Source organism: Scyliorhinus canicula, chromosome 2 (assembly GCF_902713615.1).
Source record: "Scyliorhinus canicula chromosome 2, sScyCan1.1, whole genome shotgun sequence".
Classification (NCBI taxonomy): domain Eukaryota; kingdom Metazoa; phylum Chordata; class Chondrichthyes; order Carcharhiniformes; family Scyliorhinidae; genus Scyliorhinus; species Scyliorhinus canicula.
In genome coordinates, this window is record NC_052147.1 from 214,903,492 (window position 1) to 214,928,683 (window position 25,192).

At 46.5% G+C, this 25,192-nt stretch overlaps 1 protein-coding gene across 3 annotated transcripts in view; it reads left to right on the forward strand.

Annotated features, from left to right (window-relative positions):
• kcnj3a (potassium inwardly rectifying channel subfamily J member 3a) overlaps positions 1-25,192 on the forward strand; it is a 348,840-nt gene that overhangs the window by 18,512 nt on the left and 305,136 nt on the right. Inside the window, exons 3-4 of one of the 3 annotated variants that reach the window (XM_038789564.1) lie at positions 11,148-11,191; positions 15,796-15,927. The exons of 1 other annotated variant lie outside the window; for it this stretch is intronic. In XM_038789564.1, the coding sequence (XP_038645492.1) occupies positions 11,148-11,191; positions 15,796-15,912 (161 nt within the window). In that variant the 3' untranslated portion in view covers positions 15,913-15,927. Of the gene's footprint in view, positions 1-11,147; positions 11,192-15,795; positions 15,928-25,192 lie in introns of those variants that run through there. One more of the 3 variants, XM_038789567.1, reaches the window with a different exon arrangement.

The window sequence follows — 25,192 nt, forward strand, 5'->3', positions numbered from 1 at the left end:
AGCAGCATGGTTCAATTCCCGTACCAGCCTCCCCGGACAGGTGCCGGAATGTGGCGACTAGGGGCTTCTTACAGTAACTTCATTGAAGCCTACTTGTGACAATAAGCATTTTTCATTTCATTTTCATGATGGGCCGAATGACCTCCTTCTGTGCTGTAAAACTCTCGGATTCTAATTTATTGATCTTATTGTGAATGCTGCAAGCATTCAAATCAAATGCCTTTAATTTTAAATAACAATAGAAAATGTGGGTCAGGCAACAGCTGTGGAGAAAAATTGAATTAATGGGCTGGATTTTACAGGACGCTGTATTTGCTGTACTCGACTAAGAAGCCAGTTAGAAACCCACACACCAAAACACCGGATGCCCCGTATCCATTATGCAGTGGGAGCAATGTTGATTGTCTCAGATGGGGTCTTCTGCCCACATCTGGGGGTGTACCCCCCTCCCCACTGGAACCTGTACAATCTCACCAAAATGGCCTTTTCATGAGGCAAAAGGATGCTGGCAAAATTTGGAAGTGGCTCTTAATTGGCCTCCTATGTGGCTCATTTGGGCTCCTTCTGGGCAGCTCATCTGCCATCTTTCTCGCCACTGGCAAAAGTGCTGGGAAAGATCAAGCATGCCACAGATATTCCTGTCTCCCAAGCCATCCATAAAGAACTGGTAAAATTCAGCCCTTTTGACCATGACTTCAGTCATCTAAGGCGGAGTTTTCCTGAAAATGACAAGGTGTCATTTTGGGCGAGAAAATCGGTGCGATTTCCATTGGCACTGGCAGTGCAGTCCAGATCATGATCATGAGCCACTTATGATGTGGAGATGCCGGCGTTGGACTGGGGTGGGCACAGTAAGAAGTCTTACAACGCCAGGTTAAAGTCCAACAGGTTTGTTTCAAACACGAGCTTTCGGAGCGCAGCTCTTTCCTCAGGTGACTCAGGGTTTAAATGGTGTGTCATTATCACGAGTCACATAAAATCTTTTAAAGTTCAAAGCCTTAACACCATACTGCCTTTGACACCTCTCCCACTGGGTAAAGTCATCACCCCATTTGAACTCAGCTCTTCCCACAGGCCCTCAAAACTGAACGAATGGTAAGACTCAATAACACCCACAGTGACAGATTTCCTGGAATGACTGTGCCATCACTCAGTGAACCCTTCACGTTGCCCCTTCTCCACCTTTGGAGCTGCAGAATAAAGGAATGTGTTCCTGACTCTCACTTATACATGAGATTGGGAATCAGTGTTTGGTTTGCAGACAGACAGAAATCAGATATTTGCAGAAACTTGAGGAGCATCACAGCTTTCCTCACTGCGAGTTATCATCGCCCTCTTGCCTTGACATAAGACTTAAGAACATGGACAACCCAGGCCCAGTACCTGATCAATTTTAACTGACTCTTTGGTGGGGTGGGGGTCATGAAATGGTTTGAGACTGTGGGGGGGGGGGGGGGGGGTGCGATGTTTGTGGAGCTGCCGTTCAACAATCCTCCTATTAAGAGCATCCCTGGTCCTCCTGCCCATGCTCTCCTTGGCCGCTGCCTGTTCTCCATCCTCCAGGTTCATCTCAGGCTCTCCTTCCACTTAGACTTCTCCTAGTCCTCCTCCAGGATGTCACCCCGCTGCTGTGCCAAGTTGTGGCCTCAGGACTCCGCACTGGCATAATTAGCCTGGACCTCAGCGTGTAATGCTTCTCCCCCATGAGCCACCATGGCAGCCTAGGGTGGCCCTCAAAATCCCTGTGATCTGTGATTGTCTCAGGCCAAAACTGTTAAGCACGTTCCCAGGGAATTATCCACTGACGTGCATACAGGTCATACAGTCATTCCACATGAACTGAACATTAAGGGAGTAGAAGCCCTTCTGATTGATAAAGGGGACTCCACGATGCCAAGATGCCTTAACGTTACATGAGTTTCATTGATGGCTTCCCTGTAGGAGTCCAGCGATGGCCGCAAAGCTCGCAGCACTCTCATCCTGATGGGCCTTGTCGAGTTTGAAATTGACGTAATCTGTGGTTTGGGCACACAGAGCATCCATAACCATGCAGATGCATTTGTGGGCTGAAAACTAGGTCACCAGTTAAGCCCTGGAGTGAACTGGTGGCAAAAACGTTCAAGGCTGCCGTGACCTTAACAGCCATAAGGAGCAGGTACCCTCCTCCATGTGGCATGAGGCTTGCTAGATTGTGGCACAGGTGCCGCACTGTTTCCTTGTTGAAGCAAAGTCTCCTGCGGCATATGGTGTCCGACAGCTCCATGAAGGACTCCCGAGTCCTGTAAACTCTTGGTTTCCTTCTCCTACACCTTCGAGCCCCCTCTTTGCCCTGATGGGAGGCTGGTCCTTGAGCCTGCCCAGCAGCCCCCTGGCCTCCTGGTGTTTTATCCTCCCTGGGTTAGGCATCTTGTAATTACTGGAGACTGTCCTCTTCCAGCGCATGGAAGAGTATAATGGCCAATTCCACAGGCTACATCCCAAAATAATTCAAAACTCTGGGAGGGATGGGTGAAAGAGAGAAAGATACTCAGGTTGGTGTTCCATCCCTTTACCCTCAAACCCTCCCAGCAACCTTTGTCCTCCTGGTCCTGGAAGCTGTCAAATCTTCACCATCTCCGACGACCAGCAGTAACTCAAATGTCTGCAGCCCATCCGACATCGTCACATGACCAGCCACGGTCTCTGCCCCCGCCCCTTCAGAATCACATATGGGTTCATGTCTGATTACTATCCCTTTATGTGGTCTCTGGCAGGTGAGTTCAATGGCCACCCATGCTCAGGGTCAACTGAACATCCATTTGAGGGGACTTCCAGTGGGGATGTCCGCCGCCAGACGGCAACAAGGCATGCCAAGTCGTGTCTGGGCAAGGACAAAGAGGTGAAAGATGTGCAGCAGCAGCCCATTAAGGAAAGCCCCCTGTGCAGTGCGAAAGGGCACAGAGGGCATTTCCGTGTGGCAGGTAGGATTGTGGTGCTCCAGTGCCCGAGGGAAGATTCAGGGCTTGGGGCCAATGTGAAATTTTGTCCGAGAAGGGGTCTGCTGAGTCAGGAGTCGACCGAACACTTGTGCATCCTCAAGACCACGGGCTGGATTCTCCGATTCTGGGACTATATCCCCATGCGGCCAGGGAACAGGTGCGTTTTACGACAGATAAAATGCCGTAAAATGGCCACCGATCCTCTGTTTGGTTGGGGGCTAGCATCAAGGCAGCGTAGAGCACCGGTTCCCGCTGCCGATACGGCTCGGAGAATTGCCGGGTCTGTGGCCGTGCATGTGCACGGCGGTGGCTTGCAGCGGCCACCACTTGCAGCAGCATGGTGCCGGCCGCTTGCGGACCCAGCCTGTGAAAGAGTGCTCCCTCTTTGGCTGGCTTGTGTGCTGCGGACAGCCCCCAACAGTGCCCCTAGCTCCTATCAAAGTCGTCCCCCCAGCCCACAGAACACCCCCCCCCCCCAACGGTGGAGGCACTGCACTGAGCCCGCAGCCACCACACCGAGTTCCAGATGGATGAGACCATGAGTGACCCACGCCGTCGGGAACTGGGCCGGTTGGGGAGCTGCCTCAGGCAACATCCTGAGGCCGTCAATACATCGTGGCGAGTATGCTGCTTTGGAGGGGAGGGGGGGAGGAATGCGAAAGTGGTGCTGACCCCGATTTAGTCGGAAGCTTTGATTCTTCGGCCGATCATCAAACGCGATTTCAGCATTGGCGATCGGAGAATCCTGCCCACGAGTGTCATTGGGTCTGAGCATGACTGTTTTGAGGTCATGAATAGCAGAGGGCAGCATGTGGCACAGTGGTGAGCACTGGTACTGTGGTGCTGAAGACCCAGGTTCGAATCCCCGCTCTGGGTCACTGTTTGTGTGGAGTTTGCACTTTTTTTTCGTGTCTGCGTGGGTTTCACCCCCACAACTCAAAGATGTGTCGGTTAGGTCAATTGGCCATTCTAAATTTCCCCTTAATTGGAAAAAAATTAATTGGGTACTCCAAATTTAAAAATAATTGAATAGCATCGGCCTTGAGGTGGACACCCACTGCTGTGCGACATTTCAATTTGCCGTGTGTCATCCAGCCCACTCCTCCAGAGCTCAGCGCCTCCCCGATCCTGGTTGCCCTGGCAGCCACAGCCCTCCTCTCCGTCAGCCACTTGAAATGGTACTGGTGGAGGTGTGGCTCCCTGACGACAAACACTACTGCTGGGGGGAGGGCTGCGGCGCGAGGTGACCATGTTCCCAAACTTTAAGAAGGTCCTGGTAAAAGACTGGCAGTGCCTGCAAGGAGTAGCGAAGACCCATCAGCTCTATGAATAGGGGCTGCACGTTTTCTCCTTAACTTTGAACTCTTCTGAATTCAATCAATTAAACTAAATGAAACAAATAAATTAAAGAAGCACTATCCAAACAAAAACAAAGAGCAAATGAAACTTAAAGAACTCAAACCAAAATGTGATTGCAAGGGTCTACAAAGCACCCAAGACCCTGCAGTACCCAATGGGCATAGAAGACCATAATGGTGCCAGTGGACACTTAATGCTCCCTCTCCAGGGACACCCAGCCTCAAATGAAGCCGTGGGAGAGGGGCAGACAGTCGGGCTGGATGACCCTCTCCATCGCTCAGTGCCTGGACCTGTTAATGGCAAGTTCCCCCAGGCCCAATCGCAGGTTCATGAGGAGGTCCTCCTCTTCCGTGCCCCTCTCCGCACCAGGTGCACGTAGATCAGGAGTGTGGAACTGAAGTGCAACCAAAACGTCAATAGAAAGTTGGATAAATAACTAAAAAGCGGATGCAGCATAAAATACTTCACATGGACATGGTCCATGCATTCCACAAGGCCCCAAAAGAGGCAGGCATCAGGGAAGTCCGTGAACCGGTGCAATTGATGGTTGCATGGTACTGCTGCATGCAACACCCCCCATCCTAGGCCCCCAAGATTGAGAAGAAATGAAATGAAATGAAATGAAAATGAAATGAAATGAAATGAAAAAATGAAATGAAAATGAAAATCGCTTATTGTCACGAGTAGGCTTCAATTAAGTTACTGTGAAAAGCCCCTAGTCGCCACATTCCGGCGCCTGTCCGGGGAGGCTGGTACGGGAATCGAACCGTGCTGCTGGCCTGCTTTAAAAGCCAGCGGTTTAGCTGAGTGTGCTAAACCAGCCCCATAGAGGGACCTCCAGTGGGGATCTCCATCGCCAGATGGCAACAAGGCATCCCAAGACCTGTTCGGGTGATGGACGAGGGCAAGGAGGTAAGAGATGTGCAACAGCAGCAAATGCAGGAAACCCCTCCGTGCTGTGCAAAAGAGCACGGAGGGCATTTCCACGAGACAGCCAGGGTTGTGGGGCTCTGGCTCCTGAGGGAGGATTCAGTGCTTGTGGCCAATGGGAAATTCCGGCTGAGCAGGTGTCTGCTCAGACGGGAGTCCACTGCACAACTGTACTTCCTTGAGACAGCCATTGGGTCCGAGCACAACCGTTTTGAGGTCATGGATGGCATCGGCTGCGAGCTGGACACCCACCACTGCTCGAGGTGCCATTTCACAGGGTGTCATAAAGCCCACTCCTCCGCCACCCAGCACCCCCCCGATCCTGGTCACCCCGGCAGGCACAGCCCTCCTCTCTGTCAGCCACTTAAAATGGTATTGGTGGAGGAGTGGATTCCTGAATAGCAGCTCCCTGAAGACAGCCACTACTCCTGACAGGAGTGGCGAAGATCCCTCAGATCTATGAAGAGGGGCTACATGTAATCTCCTTAACTTTGAGACCTAGGAAGCTGACATTGGTGAGGGTTGAATTATGATGGCCAATTAGTTGATGAGCAGAACTCTCAGGAATGTTAGAGGGAACAACTATTCTCTGAGGCTGAGAAAGCAACAGTGGCAGGCACCATTCATTCTTAAGTTTGTCATTCTGTGACCCAATTGCTGTCATGCCTTAACACTTAAGACTGCTGGACAGCCACTGTATTATCTCTGGATAAATGCACAGCGGCGTTTCCCCGCCCTCTGTATGATCATTGCTGTTCTGCCTTCTCTCTTGGGCCTCATCCAGCTCGCCCCTTAGGCTGGCAACCTTCAGTCTCCTCATTCCTTTACTCCCACATATGAAATGAATGAACTGAAAATTGCTTATTGTCACGAGTAGGCTTCAATTAAGTTACTGTGAAAAGCCCCTAGTCACCACATTCTGGCGCCTGTTCGGGGAGGCTGGTACGGGAATTGAACCGTGCTGCTGGCCTGCCTTGGTCTGCTTTAAAAGCCAGCAATTTAGCCCAGTGTGCTAAACCAGCCCCAGTATATTGAGCCCGCTCCCCCAGTCACGCACCCACCAGACAATTGGCAGCTCTTATCTGTGAGCTAATTCTAACTTATTTGGCACACAGACTGGAGATCTATTAGTGGCAGTGAAAAAGGTTTTCAGATACTGAAAGCTTGTCTAGAATCTCTCAGGGCAGGCATCAGCTGTCAGCACAGAAAGCCTTTTCATTCACTCTGGGCTGTGAAGAGGTTTTAAAACAGACAAGCTGAAGAATTTCTCTGGACTATAAAGGGTTTTAAAACAGATACACAGCAGATTTCATGACAATACACACTAAGTACGACCCCCACCCTGGAGGAAACCCCCAACCTGCCACCCTCACCTCCACCCTCTCCATACCTCCAGAACCCTTGAATTCCCCTCCGCAGTTGGCCAGCGGATACTTACCCTTGTTAACCGAGATACAACGGACAGAGGGCTCCTTCCTCTCTTTTGGAGTTGCTGGTGCCTGGTCTTCGTTTTTAAAAAGCAGTAGTAATTCGTGCCCATGCGACATCACGCTTGTGGGCGAATAGATTCAACAAGGCCTGAGGATTTGACTTTAACCTCGCTAATGACATTCAAATGTATTGAAATCAGGTTCTTGTCCTTTCTGGGCGTGAACCTGATTGCCTCATCGGGGATGGCCCGCGAAATTGCAATCTGCAATCTCACCGGCACAAATCATTTGTTTTTGGCCTCTTTTGAGAGTTAGCAGCCATAACAAGATTTGCGTCCATGGCGAATGGGCCCTGGAAATTTCGCCTCTAAATTTTCTCCCCTACACATTCAATGACATTGAACACATCCGTCTTGCAAGGGACATTTCATGAAAGGTGCTGCATAAATGTAAAGTGTTTACGAGCATATATTTCAAAATAGAACATTAAAAAATTTTAGAAATACATTTGTAAAGTAATTTAAAATGTAAAGTAATTTTATTGTCACAAATAGCTTTACATTAAGACTGCAATGAAGTTACTGTGAAAAACCCCAGGTCGCCACATTCCGGCACCTGTTCAGCTACACACAGAGAGAATTCAGAATGTCCAAAATCCCTAACATTACCTTAACAGGACTTGCGGGAGGAAACCGGAGCACCCAGAGGAAACCCACGCAGACACGGGGAGAACGTGAAGACTCCACACAGACAGTGACCCAAGCCATGAATCGAACCTGGGACCCGGAGCTGTGAAGCAATTGTACTAACCACTATACTACCATGCTGCCCATTTCAGGACATCTTTAGTGAAAACTATACTTTCATATTCTCACCAGATGAGGTCACCATTTCTGAAGGAGATGGAAGATTAGACTGGCACAATGTAGTAATTCAGGGGTCTTTACTCTTGACTTATGTATGAGATTTCACATCCGTTACAATTCTTGCCACCATTTTCTAATATATAATTTCTGTCTTCGCGACAAATAGATTAAGTAAACTCACCCTACTGGACAGGGTTAACAGGCAATGTGATGAGTGCTCCCAAAATTACAGTGATGGATCTTTTACATACACAAAAGTCGTAGAAATTTTGATTCAACCATTTTGATCTTACAATTAATGTGCCTTTGACAGGTTAAAACCTGCCTTCTGCACGTGCATCTGTTATAAAAACAAGGTTTTTAATCCTTTATCATAGTGAGCAGGTAAATGTTTGTGTCAGTGTAATAAAACAAATGCAGTAGAAATGGAGAAGATACTGAGGGATAGGATCTATTCACATCTGGAAGAAAATAGACTTATCAGTGATAGGCAGCATGGTTTTGTGCAGGGAAGGTCATGTCTTACAAACCTAATAGAATTCTTTGAGGAAGTGACAAAGTTAATTGATGAGGGAAGGGCTGTAGATGTCGTATACATGGACTTTAGTAAGGTGTTTGATAAGGTTTCCCATGGCAGGTTGATGGAAAAAGTGAAGTCGTATGGGGTTCAGGGTGTACTAGCTAGATGGATAAAGAACTGGCTGGGCAACAGGAGACAGAGAGTAGTGGTGGAAGGGAGTGTCTCAAAATGGAGAAGGGTGACTAGTGGTGTTCCACAGGGATCCGTGCTCGGACCACTGTTGTTTGTAATCTACATAAATGACCTGGAGGAAGGTATAGGTGGTCTGATTAGCAAGTTTACAGATGATACTGAGATTGGTGGAGTTGCAGATAGCGAGGAGGACTGTCAGAGAATACAACAAAATATAGATAGATTGGAGAGTTAGGCAGAGAAATGGCAGATGGAGTTCAATCCAGGCAAATGCGAGGTGATGCATTTTGGAAGATCAAATTCAAGAGCGGACTATATGGTCATTGGAAGGGTCTTGGGGAAAATTGATGTGCAGAGAGATCTGGGAGTTCAGGTCCATTGTACCCTGAAGGTGGCAACGCAGGTTGATAGAGTGGTCAAGAAGGCATACAGCATGCTTGCCTTCATCGGACGGGGTATTGAGTACAAGAGTTGGCAGGTCATGTTACAGTTGTATAGGACTTTGGTTTGGCCACATTTGGAATACTGCGTGCAGTTCTGGTCGCCAAATTACCAGAAGGATGTGGATGCCTTGGAGAGGGTGCAGAGGAGGGTCACCAGGATGTTGCCTGGTATGGAGGGTGCTAGCTATAAAGAAAGGTTGAATAGATTAGGATTGTTTTCGTTGGAAAGACGGGGTTGAGGGGGGACCTGATTGAGGTCTACAAAATTATGAGAGGTATGGACAGGGTGGACAGCAACAGGCTTTTCCCAAGAGTGGGGGTGTCAGTTACAAAGGGGTCACGATTTCAAGGTGAGAGGGGGAAAGTTTAAGGGAGATGTGCGTTGGAAGTTTTTTACGCAGAGGGTGGTGGGTGCCTGGAACGCTTTACCAGCGGAGGTGGTAGAGGCAGGCACGATAGCATCATTTAAGAAGCATCTAGACAGGTATATGAATGGGCAGGAACAGAGGGAAGTAGACCTTGGAAAATAGGCAACAGGTTTAGATAAAGGGGGCGAAATTCTCCGACCCCACGCAGGGTCGGAGAATTGGCGGGAAGCGGCGTTATTTCCGCTCCCGCAGGTTTTTGAATTCTCCCGCCGGTCATAAACCGGCGTTGTGCAAATCCCGCCGGCAGCCTGTGAAAACAGCTGGCGCCGGCGGGATTTCATTTTTTTAAAACTTACCTCAAATCTCCGGCCCGGATGGGCCGAAGTCCCGCCACTGGGAGGCCTTCTCCCGCCGCCGAGGTTTAAACCACCTCTGGAACGGCGGGCTCAGCGGCGCGAGCAGGCCCCCGGGGTCCTGGGGGGGCGGGGGGCGATCGGACCCGGGGGGGTGCCCCCACGGAGGCCTGGCCCGCGATCGGAGCCCCCCGCTCACTCCGCGGGGCAGTGCCGTGGGGGCACTCTTTCTCCTTCCGCGCCGCCACGGCCTCCGCCATGGCGGACGCGGAGGAGAACCCCGCATCGCGCATGCGCCGGCAGTGACGTCAGCGGCCAGCTGCCGCTGACGTCACTGCCGGCGCATGCGCCGACCGCCGAAAGCCTTTCGGCCAGCCCCGCTTCCGACTGCGTCGGGTGTTTGCGCCAGTCTTCTGGTGCAAACTGCTCCGGCGCGGGGCTGGCCCCCAAAGGTGGGGAGAATTCCCCACCTTTGGGGAGGCGCGACCCCTGAGTGGTTGGCGCCACTCCCCTACGCCGGCACCCTCTGTCACGCCGGGCAGGGGAGAATCCAGCCCAGGATCTGGATCGGCGCAGGCTGGGAGGGCCAAAGGGCCTGTTCCTGTGCTGTAATTTTCTTTGTTCTTTGTTCTTTGTAATAAATAAATTCCTCTTGTCACAATGTAGAGCAGCACTGTAAGTGCATTTGAAAACAACATTTTACGGAATATAGTGATCAGAGTAATTTTCGTTAGCTTTTTTTGACCAGTTATTCAATTATTTCAATGCATTTATGAAGTCGACTGCTGGCAGAATTCTTCACACATTTAAAAAAAAACCTTCGCTGCTATATTTTTGCACTGGTGGGCGTATTACCAAATGGCCAGCTGATATTAAATTTAGATTGTTTTCTGATCATTAGGTGATATGTTAGCAGGTTTGGTGATTCTGAAAATATATGTTTCTAATGATGTTAAAAGCTCAAAATAGCACATTTCTCCTCTAAACTGTAGTCTCCATTTTGGCTCAGTTCTTCCTCATCCTGTCACAATTCCTCAATGTGACCATTCCTTATTGCTTACAAAATATGACTTTCTATTTCAATGCCAGGTGTTCTTCTACTAAACTTTTAAATGGACTTACTTCCAAATTTATGCTCTATTTCCCTTCTGATAAAGAGACAGAACTTATGCTCAGGTATAGTCTGTTGGGTGACAGCAGTTTTCTGGTGTTGCAATTGAGGCCAATTTCATTATCAGCTAGAAAATGCCAGCAGGCTGCGTAGCCAGAGGGAATACTGCAGCTGAACTGAATCAGTCTCCACCAGCCACACTTGCTTTCCAGCATTGGAATGGAATAAACTGCTAATGCCTTTTTTTAGTTTCCCCCCCCACTCTGTCTTGCCCTGCCCTGCCCCACCACGCCCTGCCCCGCCCCCACTGCATCTAGCTGAGGGCTAATTTAATGACTCCACTGCTATCCATTAGTTTTTCTTTCAGAATATTTAGATGTAATTAATTCTGATAGGGAAAAATAGGAAACGTGAAGGTGAAAACTAAGTTTCTCAATGTAAAATGTGGTTACAAGGAAGTTTAGATGTTTCGTAATGATTTTAATGACATTTGCTATCTGACAACCAATTAAAATATTGAATAGGGATTTTTCAAAAATAACTTATTTAATCCTTAAATAATTTTTTTGAATAATTTAGATATTTTATATGCTTTAGATGAATGTGGGAAGAGGTTTAAGGATTTGACAAGATTGATCAAGGTAAGGCAATTTTCAAATCCTTACGGCCACATTATTGCCTCAACTGCTCAATTCAATACATCCACATTACCCAGCTGCATACAATCTCTATCAATCATTATTGTGATGACCCATGTGCTTTAGGAAGTGTGTAATTTATTTTGTGTGATGTCCCTTTAAGATTAAAGTTGGTTGTGGAGTATTCTGAAAGCGGGTTAATTAGTTTCCTGATTTTGACACATTAAGTTCCAAGAAACACAGTGGACAGCATATTACGGGGGTGTGGAAAGCTTGTTACCCCACCCGCAAAATCAAAATTGGTAAGAAATTGTTTTGCTCCACGATGTTTCCCCGCTCCCCCCCCCCCCCATACCTCACAGCCATAACGCACTGTGGATGGGCTAAATAGTCTGCCTCTGGGACATTCCCCCCTCACTAGTGAGGAAGTCCCACCCTCGGGCACTGCTGGCCAATCTATTTGGTCGGCAGCTCCAGCAGTCCCACAACACCAGGAGTGAATTAGTGGGCACTACAGGGACTGCAACCAGTCATATGAAGAAGATTGAATGGTATTGGAGCAAGTTAAAACCGGGATGTTGGGGGGAGGGTTTGACCAGTTTCGGGAGGGGAGCTGGGGGATGGACATGTTTGGCTTTGGCGAGCAGATGGGGAGGAAGAAAGGGGAATACCATCTTCAGAGGGCTGCCCTCCAATGTGCAAAGGTCAATGCCTGAAGATAGTACCCCTCCTTCCTTCCCACCCTTTTAAAACACTTTTTTATAAATACGGCCTGCCACGCCACCCTTATAATGGCATAGGCAGCATATTATTGGAGTCAATTGGCTTGTGAATAAGTTCAGTTGACCCTTGATTACTTATTTAAATATGGTGGACAGACTACCAATTTCTGTGCCCATCCACCTACCGTGTTATGAGAGTGATCTAGGGATTGGAGGGTATTGGAGATTATTTTACGTGTCTGCCCCCCACAAAGCAAAAATGCCAGTGGCTCATAAAATCCAACGCAGCGTGTTATGAATTGCCGAAAAAAACCTTGGCTGGTCTAATCTCACTGAAATTTGCTTTCTGTTTGCCTTTGCTCCTTAGCTGTTCATCCCCCTAGCAATACCAGATCACATGTACATTTCTTGGGTCATTGAATCCTTAAATCTTTTCAAACATTCATCCGTATTCATGGAGCTCTGCTCCTCGCATTGACCTAATTAGTTATAATTCTTGCCGATTGCACGTAGCAATTGTTTAAAATAAAACAGGCAGCACAAATTCAACACCCAGCCTGTGGTGGTATGGATATCCCAGGTTTATCATGATCCCCAGGCCTGTTTTCCAGAGTCACCCAATATGACCTGCATGATTCTATGAAGACAATGTTCACCTACCTGAAATCATCATTGTGAATCAGCTACTGAGCATAGAGACTTATGCACCGATTCCTATGACACATCTTTAGACACGTCTACATTACACCCAACTTCTCCGGCATAGTATCTGTACTTATTTAACATATATAGGCCAGGATTCTCTGGCCGTTGGGATACTCTGTTCCCACTGGTAGTGCACCCCCGCCCAGGGGTTTTCTGGTAGCTTGGGGTGACTTCAATGGAAAATCCCATTTGCAGGCATCGGAAGTACTGAATCCTGCTGCCAGTGAACAACACGCCATTGGGAAACACGAGACTGAAGGACCTGAGGAAGATCTGTTGATGAATTCCAAACCTATTGTATACAAGAGCTACAAGTGCAATATGTGACACAACTGATCTCAACTGGTGTTTATATTTTGTCTAAGTGCCCTTCCATTCCATCTGCCTCAGCCAAGCTATTTATTTTAACCATTTTAATGGTAGCAAGTTCCACATTCTAACCACTAAACAATTAAAACAAACTGCTTTGTGTACAAAGGAATATTTCAGCATGTATATGTTGGCATGTGTGATGTATTCCAAGTGTAAAAAATCTTTGCTGCTAATATGATAAAATATAATAACGCAGAAAAGCTATCATCTAAGGGGCTGAATTCTCCGCTTCCTGATGCCAGCAGTGAGAATTGCGATCAGGCGGAGAATAGGGTGGAATGGAAAAATTTATATTAAAAAAAGAAGCCCCAATGCAGAAGAAATAGTGTATTAGCAGAGTTCACCCCAAACAAAGAAACCCTACACTGTAGCCTTTGGAACCCTCCATGGCACTCTGTCCCTCACAGGCCAGAGGACCCACTAGTGACACCCACTCCTCAGGATCATCAACTGTCTCTTCCTGGTGATCTGGCAGTGCTGACTGCCTCTGCCACCACCTCCCCTGCGCTATTCAGGAGGACGGGCTTGAGTCGGCGACACACCCTCCTCCTGACTAGTACTAAAAGGTGCCCTGGCGAAGTCTTGCAGGTATGGCCGTTAAGTACTAGGCACCGGGAGAATCTGGTGAACGTGTATTTAAATGATCCATACAGCTCATTTAAATATGCTGATCTAGGTCACACCCAGTGAGGGCAAGATCAGATCGCGATGTCTCACAAGATTTTGTTGGATCTCGTGAGATATTTCGAGTGTTGCATATCTGGCCAAGTTGGGCGCGACGAGGCCGCTGAATCGTGCCCTTAGTTTTCCAAAGCGAGAATCCAGCCCGAGGATATACTTCCTGTGATCTATCTGGCAGAAGGAGTTTTATGGGCTGAATGTGGTTAAGGCACTGCAGTAGGGAAAAAAGAGTAACGAGGAAATGGATTCTGGTATTGATTTTTTTCTTTCATGCGATGTGGTGTGACTGGCAAGGCCAGCATTTATAGCTCATCCTTAATTGCCCTTGAACTGAGTGGTTAACCAGGTCCTTTCAGAAAGCAGTTCAGATTCAACCACATTGCTGTGGGTCTGGACTCACATGTAGGCCAGGTCAGGTAAGGATGGAAGATTTCTCTCCCTAAAGGACATTCATGTACCCGATGAGATTTTACGATAAAGTATGACAGTCTCATAGTTACCATTGCCGAGACTCGCTTTGTATTTCAGAGATATCAATTGAATTTAAATTAAATGAAAAGGGTGGCAGATGGACAAGGTGTCAGGTGGACGAGGAGGTAGGTGGGTGAGTAGTTATGCGGGCGAGATGGTAGGTAGATAGTGTGGTTGGTTGGTAGGGTGGGTGATTGGGTAGGTGAGTTAGGGGGGTGATTGGGTAGATGAGTTGGGGGGGTGATTGGGTAGGTGAGTTAGGGGGGTGATTGGGTGAGGCAAGTTTGGTTGCCTGAGGGTCAGGGGACGTTGAGTGGAGGTCAGTGAGTGTGATTGAGGGATTTGTTCTGTACTTAGGGATAAGGCAGTGGTGTTGTGTTATTGTCACTGACTAATAATCCAGAGACCCAGGGAAATGCTCTGGGGACCTGGGTTCAACCGAGGATAGAGGGTGGAATTTGAATTCAATAAAAATCTGGAATTAAAAGTCTAATGATGACTATGAAACTATTGTCAATTGTCGTAAAAACCCATCTGGTTCACTAATGTCCTTCAGGGAAGGAAATCTGTCAACCTTACCTGCGATGGGCAATAAATGCTGACCCAATAATAAATGTTAAGACTGACTTGGGTACCTCGTACAAGGAACGCAAAAGGGTAACCTGTCGGTACAGCAAGCAATTAGGAAGACATGGCATATTGACCTTTATTGTAAGGGGATTGAAATACAGGAATAATTAAGTCTTACTCCAATTATCCAGGATTTTAGTGAGACCTCACCTGGAGTACTCTGCACAGTTTGGTCTCAAAGAACGGATATATTTGTCTTGGAGATGGTACAATAATGGTTCACTAGCTTGGTTCCTGGGGTCAGAGTGTTGTCCTATTTATGAGTGGCTGGGCATATTGGGCTTGTATTCTCTGGAGCTCAGAAGCATGGGAGGTGATCTTATTGAAACATATAAAATTGTGAAGGGGCTTGGCTGGGTAGATACTGAGGGGTTGTTTTCCCTCGTTGTGGAATGTAGAATATGGAGGCACAGCCACAGAATAAGGGACTATACTTAGGACTAGAATGAGGAGAAATTTCTTCACTCAAAGGGTTGTAAAACATGGGAGCTCTCTATTCCAGAGGGTTATGTTTGCTGCATTGTTTAGTTGATTTAAAGCTGAGAAAGGTAGATTTTTGATTTCTCAGGGAATCAAGGAATATGGAGATGGCAGAAAATTGGAGGTGAGATGGGAGGTCAGCCATGATTGTATTGAGGGGCCAGAAGGACTACTCCTGTTCCTATTTTTTCTATTCAGCGGGTGGCATAGAGGGTTTGAGGGGCCATGAGGGGATGGCATGGGGGCGAGAGTTGGCATGGATGGGGCCTGGGAGTATGTGGGGTGGCAGTGAGGGAATGTGAGTTAAGGACTGGAGGGCTGTTTATTTCTGTGGCATGTTTTTAACAGAACCTTCAAGGTGGGCTTTGTGCCATAAGACAAAGGAGCAGAATCAGACCACTCGGCCCATCGAATCTGCGCCACCATTCAATCATGGCTGATATTTTCTCCTGCCTTCTCCCTGATACCCAGCCCACCTTTTCACCCGGCAGCTACTTCAACTGTGGGGCCACCCGGCCTGACTCCCAGATAATTCTGCCATTTCAGAACAAAAATTCCAACTTCTGGAGTGCTTTTTCCTGGGTTGGAATGGCAGAGCCGGGAAATGTATCCAGGAGTGAAAGTCCAGGCCTATGTTTATGGCTGTGCACAGAGGATACATAATCAGGAAAAAGGTGAGCTACAGAAAATGAAATTTTTGAATGGAGTTCGTAGCATAAGTTATGATTTCTAGAGGCTGAACTAAATTCTGTTGGCTTCGTCCCGTGTGACTAATTTTCTGTGATCCATGATCAATGTCTGTTTTTAAATATTTTGGTTGATTCTCTTCAAAAATCAGCTCGCTGTATTTTTAATGTTAAATATATGATATAGGTATTGTTTAAACAGCTGCCATATAACTGATGTAGGAGTTGAAGCTCTGCTATGGAAGCATCGGTAATGCTCGTGCATTTTGCCTGACCCATTCCGCTCTGCAGCATCCAGGTAAGACTTTCGCAGGTTTTCACTATTCCTTGTCATTTCAGGGCATCTGCTGCCACCACCCCTCCAGCATGATTTTCAAACAGCTGTGTGCCTGCAGGAGTGTGCGTTACGTCAACTTTTAAAGGTGCACAGTGCTGACTTGCTGTCAAGGGGGAAATGCAATTGCATTTCCAGGGCAACATTAAATGCATTTAATTGAGGAACAGCATCATACATTGCAAATACCTAAACTGGGTTTAATACTCTGATAACATTTGTGTCATGGGACAGATCAGCTGTTTCATACCTAGGTCTGGTGGAAAACATGCACATGAAATGAAATGAAATGAAAATCGCTTATTGTCACAAGTAGGCTTCAAATTAAATTACTGTGAAAAGCCCCTAGTTGCCACATTCCAGCGCCTGTTCGGGGAGGCTGGTACGGGAATTGAACCGTGCTGCTGGCCTGCCTTGGTCTGCTTTAAAAGCCAGCAATTTAGCCCTGTGCTAAACAGCCCCGACATGGGATGGGGAATATGATTGTATTCAAAATGGACAGCTAAAGCTCTTTATTACTACTTTTAGAGTGAACAGTATTCTCAGAATTAAATATTTGCAATCTGCCTAGTAGGTTTTAGGTGTTGTAATATAATTTACATGAAAGTGATGTAAAATTTAAATGAAAAAATTCAATAACGACTTGTGATTAAAACAATCTTAACAACCCTCTCCATGAGACTACCAGGAGCCCACTCTTGAACCCTTGAAGACCGGCAGCATGTAAACATTGACCTGTCTCCTCATTTGAATGATTGCAGCCTTGTTCCGAGGAGGTTGGAGCTGGCTGAGCACTCAGCAGGAGGCCCAGCATTTTGTGCTGATAGCACGTAGGGCACATGCACAGAAGGACAGCATCCATGCTCCCATCACTGCCACTCTGCTAGTGCCTAAATTGGTGCATCTGAAGCTGCTCCCTCAAGGCTTCAGACCACGCGAGGCCGACCTCAAGATAAGTTGCAATCTTCTCCTTTGAAAGCCAGCTGCTTTCCACCATTGATACCACAGCCACTAGGGTAGCATGACACAGGCAAGAGCACCTGATGACTGACAATAAGGGAATGCACAAGGGTGAATAGCTTGTCTAATTGTTCGACAAAGATGATATGGCTAGGTTTTTGTCATTGGATTTCATTTCAGGATTTTGGCTGAGAAGGTCTTGTGATGGGACAGCAGGTGAATAGGAAGATAGGGTTTAGTGGAGCAATGGTGGTTAAGGGATGCTGGCTTCTGCCATCTTAAGGGAGTCTGAAAAGGCATTCATGGTCAGTCCATCTTGAATGAAGACATCCTCAATGCCTGCTGCTCTTTCTCCTCCTCCTCTTTCTCTTCCCTTGTGAAGTGCTTCCCCTCTCCTCAACCTTTACCCCATCCCCAGTAAGGTTACTGATCCAGAGGCACTGCAACTGCTGCCTCCCATAGCTGTTGGACAGGTGACCAAATCCTCCGCCTTGCCTACAAGGACGCCACAACACCCTTTACCAAATCCAGCTCTCCAGAAACACATAAGCTTTGAAGGGGCAGATTTCAGTCGAATTCACCTTATCTCCAAGTTGGATGCCTTTTTTTAACTAATACTAATGAGGAGTCTGATTCGCTGCTGAAATGCTGGCCGAAGTATCACCTCCTCTCTTTCCCAGCATTGCTCGCTGTTGGCAGCACAACCTCGTTTGCGGCTTTCCCGGCAGTGTCTTCAAGGGAAATCCCATTGACAAGTGGTGGAACAGAGAATCCTGCTGCCAACGAACAGTGCGCCATCGAGAAACACACGACTGGGGGACTGGAGAATCTCTCCCATTATGTTTTAAGGGGTTTTGCTTTTACTTCCCAGTAGAGACAAAGGATAACCAGGTTGCCACACTGTAGGTTACTTACCCAGTTGTCAGACTGTATTTATAGAGCTGTTGCTCGCTTACAGTCTAAAATGGAAGGGAGGGAAAATCTCTCAAGTGCCTCTGTGATGTCACCACATAATTATGTGACATGCTAGTCAGAGGGTATTGGTTGCAAGACATAACACTTGCCTTTAGTTTCTTCAATGGATATAATCATAGACACCCAGCCTCTACCAAGAAATCTCTTCTCTACTATGAAGATTTTGCACATCTAATCCTGGGCGGGATCCTCTGATCATGAGACTAAGCGTTGATGCCGTCGGAAAAGCCGTCCCGTTTCTCAGCGGCGTCAACACGGCTTCAGGATCAGCAAATCTGGCCTCTATAAGGGCCAGCACGGCAGTGGAGCGGACCACTCCGCTCCAGCTGCTGAACCCGGTGTCAACTGGGTGCCGTGTGGTCCGTGCATGCGCAGTGGCACCGGCGCCAATGCACACACGTCCCTAGTAACCTATGTCCTCTAGTAATTGACTCTTCCACCCAAAGAAAAAGGATCTGGCTATCCACTCTGTCCAATTCCCTCATAATTCTGTCGACTTCTATCTGGTTGCCCTCAACCTGTTGTTCCAGTGAGAACAAACCAAGTTTATCCAACCTCTCCTCATAGCTAAAGTATTAGAAAATACAGAAAGTACAGTATTAGAAAATAACACAAGTAACTAACACTAGGAAATATTATTTTCTATTTTCACTGCGTATATATCTTTGTAATGAAAAGTAAATTAATGTTGTCCAAATTGTATTCGATGCAATGAGCTTTTGTATCCAGCTTTTGCATTCTGAGAAACTGGCATCTATTTTTAGTGTGTTCTGAAAGAACTCACTGTTGCAATGCATTTGTCACCATTTATGTGTGATTGACACCGATAACCAGGAGTGAGTGTGTTTCTGAACCAAAGATAACTGACACAAAGTGATATGCATGCCTGCAGGCTTCAGGTCTCCAGTTCTAATAATTTGTGGTCAATGTGATTGGGGCCAGCCCAACTTGAAAAGGTTTTAGTGCAAATACATGGAAGGGCAATCCATAACAGATGTATATTTTTAAATAGTGGATAAAAATGTACCTTAAAAATGTATATGCAATCAATATATGATTTCAGTCTCAGTCTCATTGTGATTGGGTTTTCTGCAATCTGGCAGAAATAAAGTCTGAACTGCATATCTGAAGCTGACAAGCACTCATAACACATCAATTTGTATTCTCTGCGCCGGCCCCGACGCAACATGGCGCAGGGCTAAAGGGGCCGGCGCAGAAGAAAGGACGCCCCCAGCCCAAGAGGCCGGCCTGCTGATCGGTGGGCCCCGATCGCTGGCCAGGCCGCAACGGAGGCCCCCTCTCCCCCAGGGTCGATCCTCCCCTGCACCCCCCACAGGCTGCCCCCGGATCCTTCCACGCTGAGGTCACGCCGGCTGAGAACAGATTAGAATGGCTCCGGTGGGACTCGGGTTGTTTTACTGCGGCCTCTCGGCCCATCCCGGGCCGAGAATCGGCAGAGGGGCCGCGTAGAACGGCCCCCTACCGGTGCCACGCCGGCGCCAATTGCGCCATTCTCCGCTCTGTGGTGAATCGTGTCCCGGCGTCGGGGTGGCGTGGCGTGAGAGAATCCCACCCCCTGTCCTTTAGGGTAAACATAGATGAACCTTTAATTGTAATTTACTCCAAGCTTGTTTGAATTAGATTTACTTCAGAGTTGCTTATTAGTTTCTCATCAGATGCCCCCATTTCATTACAAATTCATTTAAGAAACACTGAAATGCTTAGATGAATCAACATGTCGTGCATACAGATGCTGGCACATATGTATTCGAGTATATTGTCCAAATAGACATCACAAAATTGCTAACATGCGTTTTTTTTACAGTGAACTGTGTGAAAGTGTGCATCACACAGTGTTTTGCAAAAACTGAACCAAATAGACAATTAATATGACCAGGCTGCCTAAATAGACTGAGCACTGCTGCCTTCAAAACCAAATAGGACATCATGTTTGGCACGAAGTGGATGAAAAGAAAATAGGAATTGCAGGACCTACCAGAGAATTTTGTTGCATAAATTGTGGCAGGTGACTTAAGTGTTTCCCACTATATCCACAAACAGTGGCATTAACCGGTCACTACAGTTCAGAGTGAGCAACCAAGGAGTAGAATGAATAATAATCTGATCTGGTATAAACTTTCTCATGACTAATGATAGTTAGGATTAGTTCTCTGATGTGATTTCTAATTTAGCAGAACATAAATTACAGATGACACCTGTGACTTCCCAATATGTGTTCCCAGCACACCGCATTTCCCATTACATTCATATAGAGCATTGAATACTTGTACATAATTATCCTCCTTCAAGAAATGGAAAATAAATTTGGAAGCAATTACAAAGACCAACGAACAAAGAAAAATACAGCACAGGAACAGGCCCTTTGGCATTACACGCCTGCACCGACTATGCTGCCTGTCTAACCTAAAACCTTCTACACTTCAAGGTCTGTACCCCTCTATTCCCATCCTATTCATGTATTTGTCAAGACGTCCCTTAAGCGTCAGTATGGTACCTGCTTCCACCACCCCCTGTGGCGGAGAGTTCCAGGCACCCACTACCCTCTGTGTAAACAAACTTCTCTTGCACATCTCCTCCAAATGTTGCCCCTCACACCTTGAACCTATGTCCCCTAGTAATTGACTCTTCCACCCAAAGAAAAAGGATCTGGCTATCCACTCTGTCCAATTCCCTCATAATTCTGTCGACTTCTATCTGGTTGCCCTCAACCTGTTGTTCCAGTGAGAACAAACCAAGTTTATCCAACCTCTCCTCATAGCTAAAGTATTAGAAAATTACAGAAAGTACAGTATTAGAAAATAACACAAGTAACTAACACTAGGAAATATTATTTTCTATTTTCACTGCGTATATATCTTTGTAATGAAAAGTAAATTAATGTTGTCCAAATTGTATTCGATGCAATGAGCTTTTGTATCCAGCTTTTGCATTCTGAGAAACTGGCATCTATTTTTAGTGTGTTCTGAAAGAACTCACTGTTGCAATGCATTTGTCACCATTTATGTGTGATTGACACCGATAACCAGGAGTGAGTGTGTTTCTGAACCAAAGATAACTGACACAAAGTGATATGCATGCCTGCAGGCTTCAGGTCTCCAGTTCTAATAATTTGTGGTCAATGTGATTGGGGCCAGCCCAACTTGAAAAGGTTTTAGTGCAAATACATGGAAGGGCAATCCATAACAGATGTATATTTTTAAATAGTGGATAAAAATGTACCTAAAAAATGTATATGCAATCAATATATGATTTCAGTCTCAGTCTCATTGTGATTGGGTTTTCTGCAATCTGGCAGAAATAAAGTCTGAACTGCATATCTGAAGCTGACAAGCACTCATAACACATCAATTTGTATTCTCTGCGCCGGCCCCGACGCAACATGGCGCATGGCTAAAGGGGCCGGCGCAGAAGAAAGGACGCCCCCAGCCCAAGAGGCCGGCCTGCTGATCGGTGGGCCCCGATCGCTGGCCAGGCCGCAACGGAGGCCCCCTCTCCCCCAGGGTCGATCCTCCCCTGCACCCCCCACAGGCTGCCCCCGGATCCTTCCACGCTGAGGTCACGCCGGCTGAGAACAGATTAGAATGGCTCCGGTGGGACTCGGGTTGTTTTACTGCGGCCTCTTGGCCCATCCCGGGCCGAGAATCGGCAGAGGGGCCGCGTAGAACGGCCCCCTACCGGTGCCACGCCGGCGCCAATTGAGCCATTCTCCGCTCTGTGGTGAATCGTGTCCCGGCGTCGGGGTGGCGTGGCGTGAGAGAATCCCACCCCCTGTCCTTTAGGGTAAACATAGATGAACCTTTAATTGTAATTTACTCCAAGCTTGTTTGAATTAGATTTACTTCAGAGTTGCTTATTAGTTTCTCATCAGATGCCCCCATTTCATTACAAATTCATTTAAGAAACACTGAAATGCTTAGATGAATCAACATGTCGTGCATACAGATGCTGGCACATATGTATTCGAGTATATTGTCCAAATAGACATCACAAAATTGCTAACATGCGTTTTTTTACAGTGAACTGTGTGAAAGTGTGCATCACACAGTGTTTTGCAAAAACTGAACCAAATAGACAATTAATATGACCAGGCTGCCTAAATAGACTGAGCACTGCTGCCTTCAAAACCAAATAGGACATCATGTTTGGCACGAAGTGGATGAAAAGAAAATAGGAATTGCAGGACCTACCAGAGAATTTTGTTGCATAAATTGTGGCAGGTGACTTAAGTGTTTCCCACTATATCCACAAACAGTGGCATTAACCGGTCACTACAGTTCAGAGTGAGCAACCAAGGAGTAGAATGAATAATAATCTGATCTGGTATAAACTTTCTCATGACTAATGATAGTTAGGATTAGTTCTCTGATGTGATTTCTAATTTAGCAGAACATAAATTACAGATGACACCTGTGACTTCCCAATATGTGTTCCCAGCACACCGCATTTCCCATTACATTCATATAGAGCATTGAATACTTGTACATAATTATCCTCCTTCAAGAAATGGAAAATAAATTTGGAAGCAATTACAAAGACCAACGAACAAAGAAAAATACAGCACAGGAACAGGCCCTTTGGCATTTCAAGCCTGCACCGACTATGCTGCCTGTCTAACCTAAAACCTTCTACACTTCAAGGTCTGTACCCCTCTATTCCCATCCTATTCATGTATTTGTCAAGACGTCCCTTAAGCGTCAGTATGGTACCTGCTTCCACCACCTCCTGTGGCGGAGAGTTCCAGGCACCCACTACCCTCTGTGTAAACAAACTTCTCTTGCACATCTCCTCCAAATGTTGCCCCTCACACCTTGAACCTATGTCCCCTAGTAATTGACTCTTCCACCCAAAGAAAAAGGATCTGGCTATCCACTCTGTCCAATTCCCTCATAATTCTGTCGACTTCTATCTGGTTGCCCTCAACCTGTTGTTCCAGTGAGAACAAACCAAGTTTATCCAACCTCTCCTCATAGCTAAAGTATTAGAAAATACAGAAAGTACAGTATTAGAAAATAACACAAGTAACTAACACTAGGAAATATTATTTTCTATTTTCACTGCGTATATATCTTTGTAATGAAAAGTAAATTAATGTTGTCCAAATTGTATTCGATGCAATGAGCTTTTGTATCCATCTTTTGCATTCTGAGAAACTGGCATCTATTTTTAGTGTGTTCTGAAAGAACTCACTGTTGCAATGCATTTGTCACCATTTATGTGTGATTGACACCGATAACCAGGAGTGAGTGTGTTTCTGAACCAAAGATAACTGACACAAAGTGATATGCATGCCTGCAGGCTTCAGGTCTCCAGTTCTAATAATTTGTGGTCAATGTGATTGGGGCCAGCCCAACTTGAAAAGGTTTTAGTGCAAATACATGGAAGGGCAATCCATAACAGATGTATATTTTTAAATAGTGGATAAAAATGTACCTAAAAAATGTATATGCAATCAATATATGATTTCAGTCTCAGTCTCATTGTGATTGGGTTTTCTGCAATCTGGCAGAAATAAAGTCTGAACTGCATATCTGAAGCTGACAAGCACTCATAACACATCAATTTGTATTTGCAAGTCACTGTTCACATAGGATAGGGATTCATAACTCATTAGAAGGGGCGGGGAAGTATGAGACAAGGATGGCAGGTAAGAAACTGAAAAGGTCAAAGAGGTTTCGAAGAAATTTTTGAAAAAGATAATGGTAACAGAGCAAAGCATTCAATGCTTTTGCATAGCCTCGGCATATTTTAGGCGGTGTTGATTTGCCTGGCATCGGATTCTGCCTCTCGACCTCGTAGGTCGATATCACGAGGAAATGCAAAAACAGTTGCAGGAGTTGTTCGAAGGTGCTTGCTTGAAGGAAACACCAATCGTCTGATAAGGCTCCACTCCACGTATCCTGTCAGGTTTGCACAAAAGGATCCACAAGGATCTGTTCACCATTTATATAAATGACTGGGAATCAATGAGATACAGTTAAAAATTTATCAATGGTGCCAAATTGCGAGGCTTCATTAACACAGAAGTGGAATGCAACAAAATTCAGAAATACATTAATAAACCTGTTGAATGGATATTGGCCAATGAACTTTAATTTACAAGTGCAAGCTAATACATTTTGGTAGGATAAATCAGGATGCCACATGTATCCTGGAAAATAAATGTCTAAATGGGGCGAGGGACAGAGGGATATGGGAGTATAAATACACAGACTACTGAAAGTAGTGACGAGGGTTAATAAGGCTATAAAGAAACAAACACAGTACTGGAGTTCATTTCTGGAGGGATACAACTGAAAAGCAGAGAAGTTATGTTAAACTTGTATAGAACCTTGGTTGGATCACACTTGGTATACTGTGAACAGCCATTCTCCACTTTATATGAAGTACATCGAGGCAATGATGAAGGTATAAAAAAGATGTACTAGGATGGTACCAGACCTGAAAGACCACACCTATCTTTTCACTAGAAATCTGGGCAGGGTGGTGTACTGGCACTGCTGGTCTACGTGGGTATCCTGGCCTGGCACCCTGGCAGTGGCACAGCCAAGGTACCGAGGTGGCAATGCCAGCTGGCAGGGGCAGTGCCAAGGTGCCAGGTTGGCACTGCAATGTACCAAGCTGGCATTGTTTGCGTGCGCGCGTGTTCGGGTCGGGGTTGCCTGCCGTGGGTATTTACGGGGGGATCTGGGGGACCTTCCTATCTTGCGTTCTGGCTTGGGGGGAGGTTAGGGATTCTTTTCGGGGCTGCAAATATCGGATGCCATTTAAAAATGATCTCCCGATCTCTTGCTACAATGGGGAGTTCTGGTGAGCCCTCCATTGCAAAAAACAGGGCTATGTGTAATCTTGGTCTTGCGTTCCCCATTCAGGCCCCATATTTAACACAAGTTGTGTTGAAATGCTGTGTTTCTCAGCACTGCGCTCGCTCGGGGACTTTGTTCCCTCTTGGGAATATCGCGCACGTAGT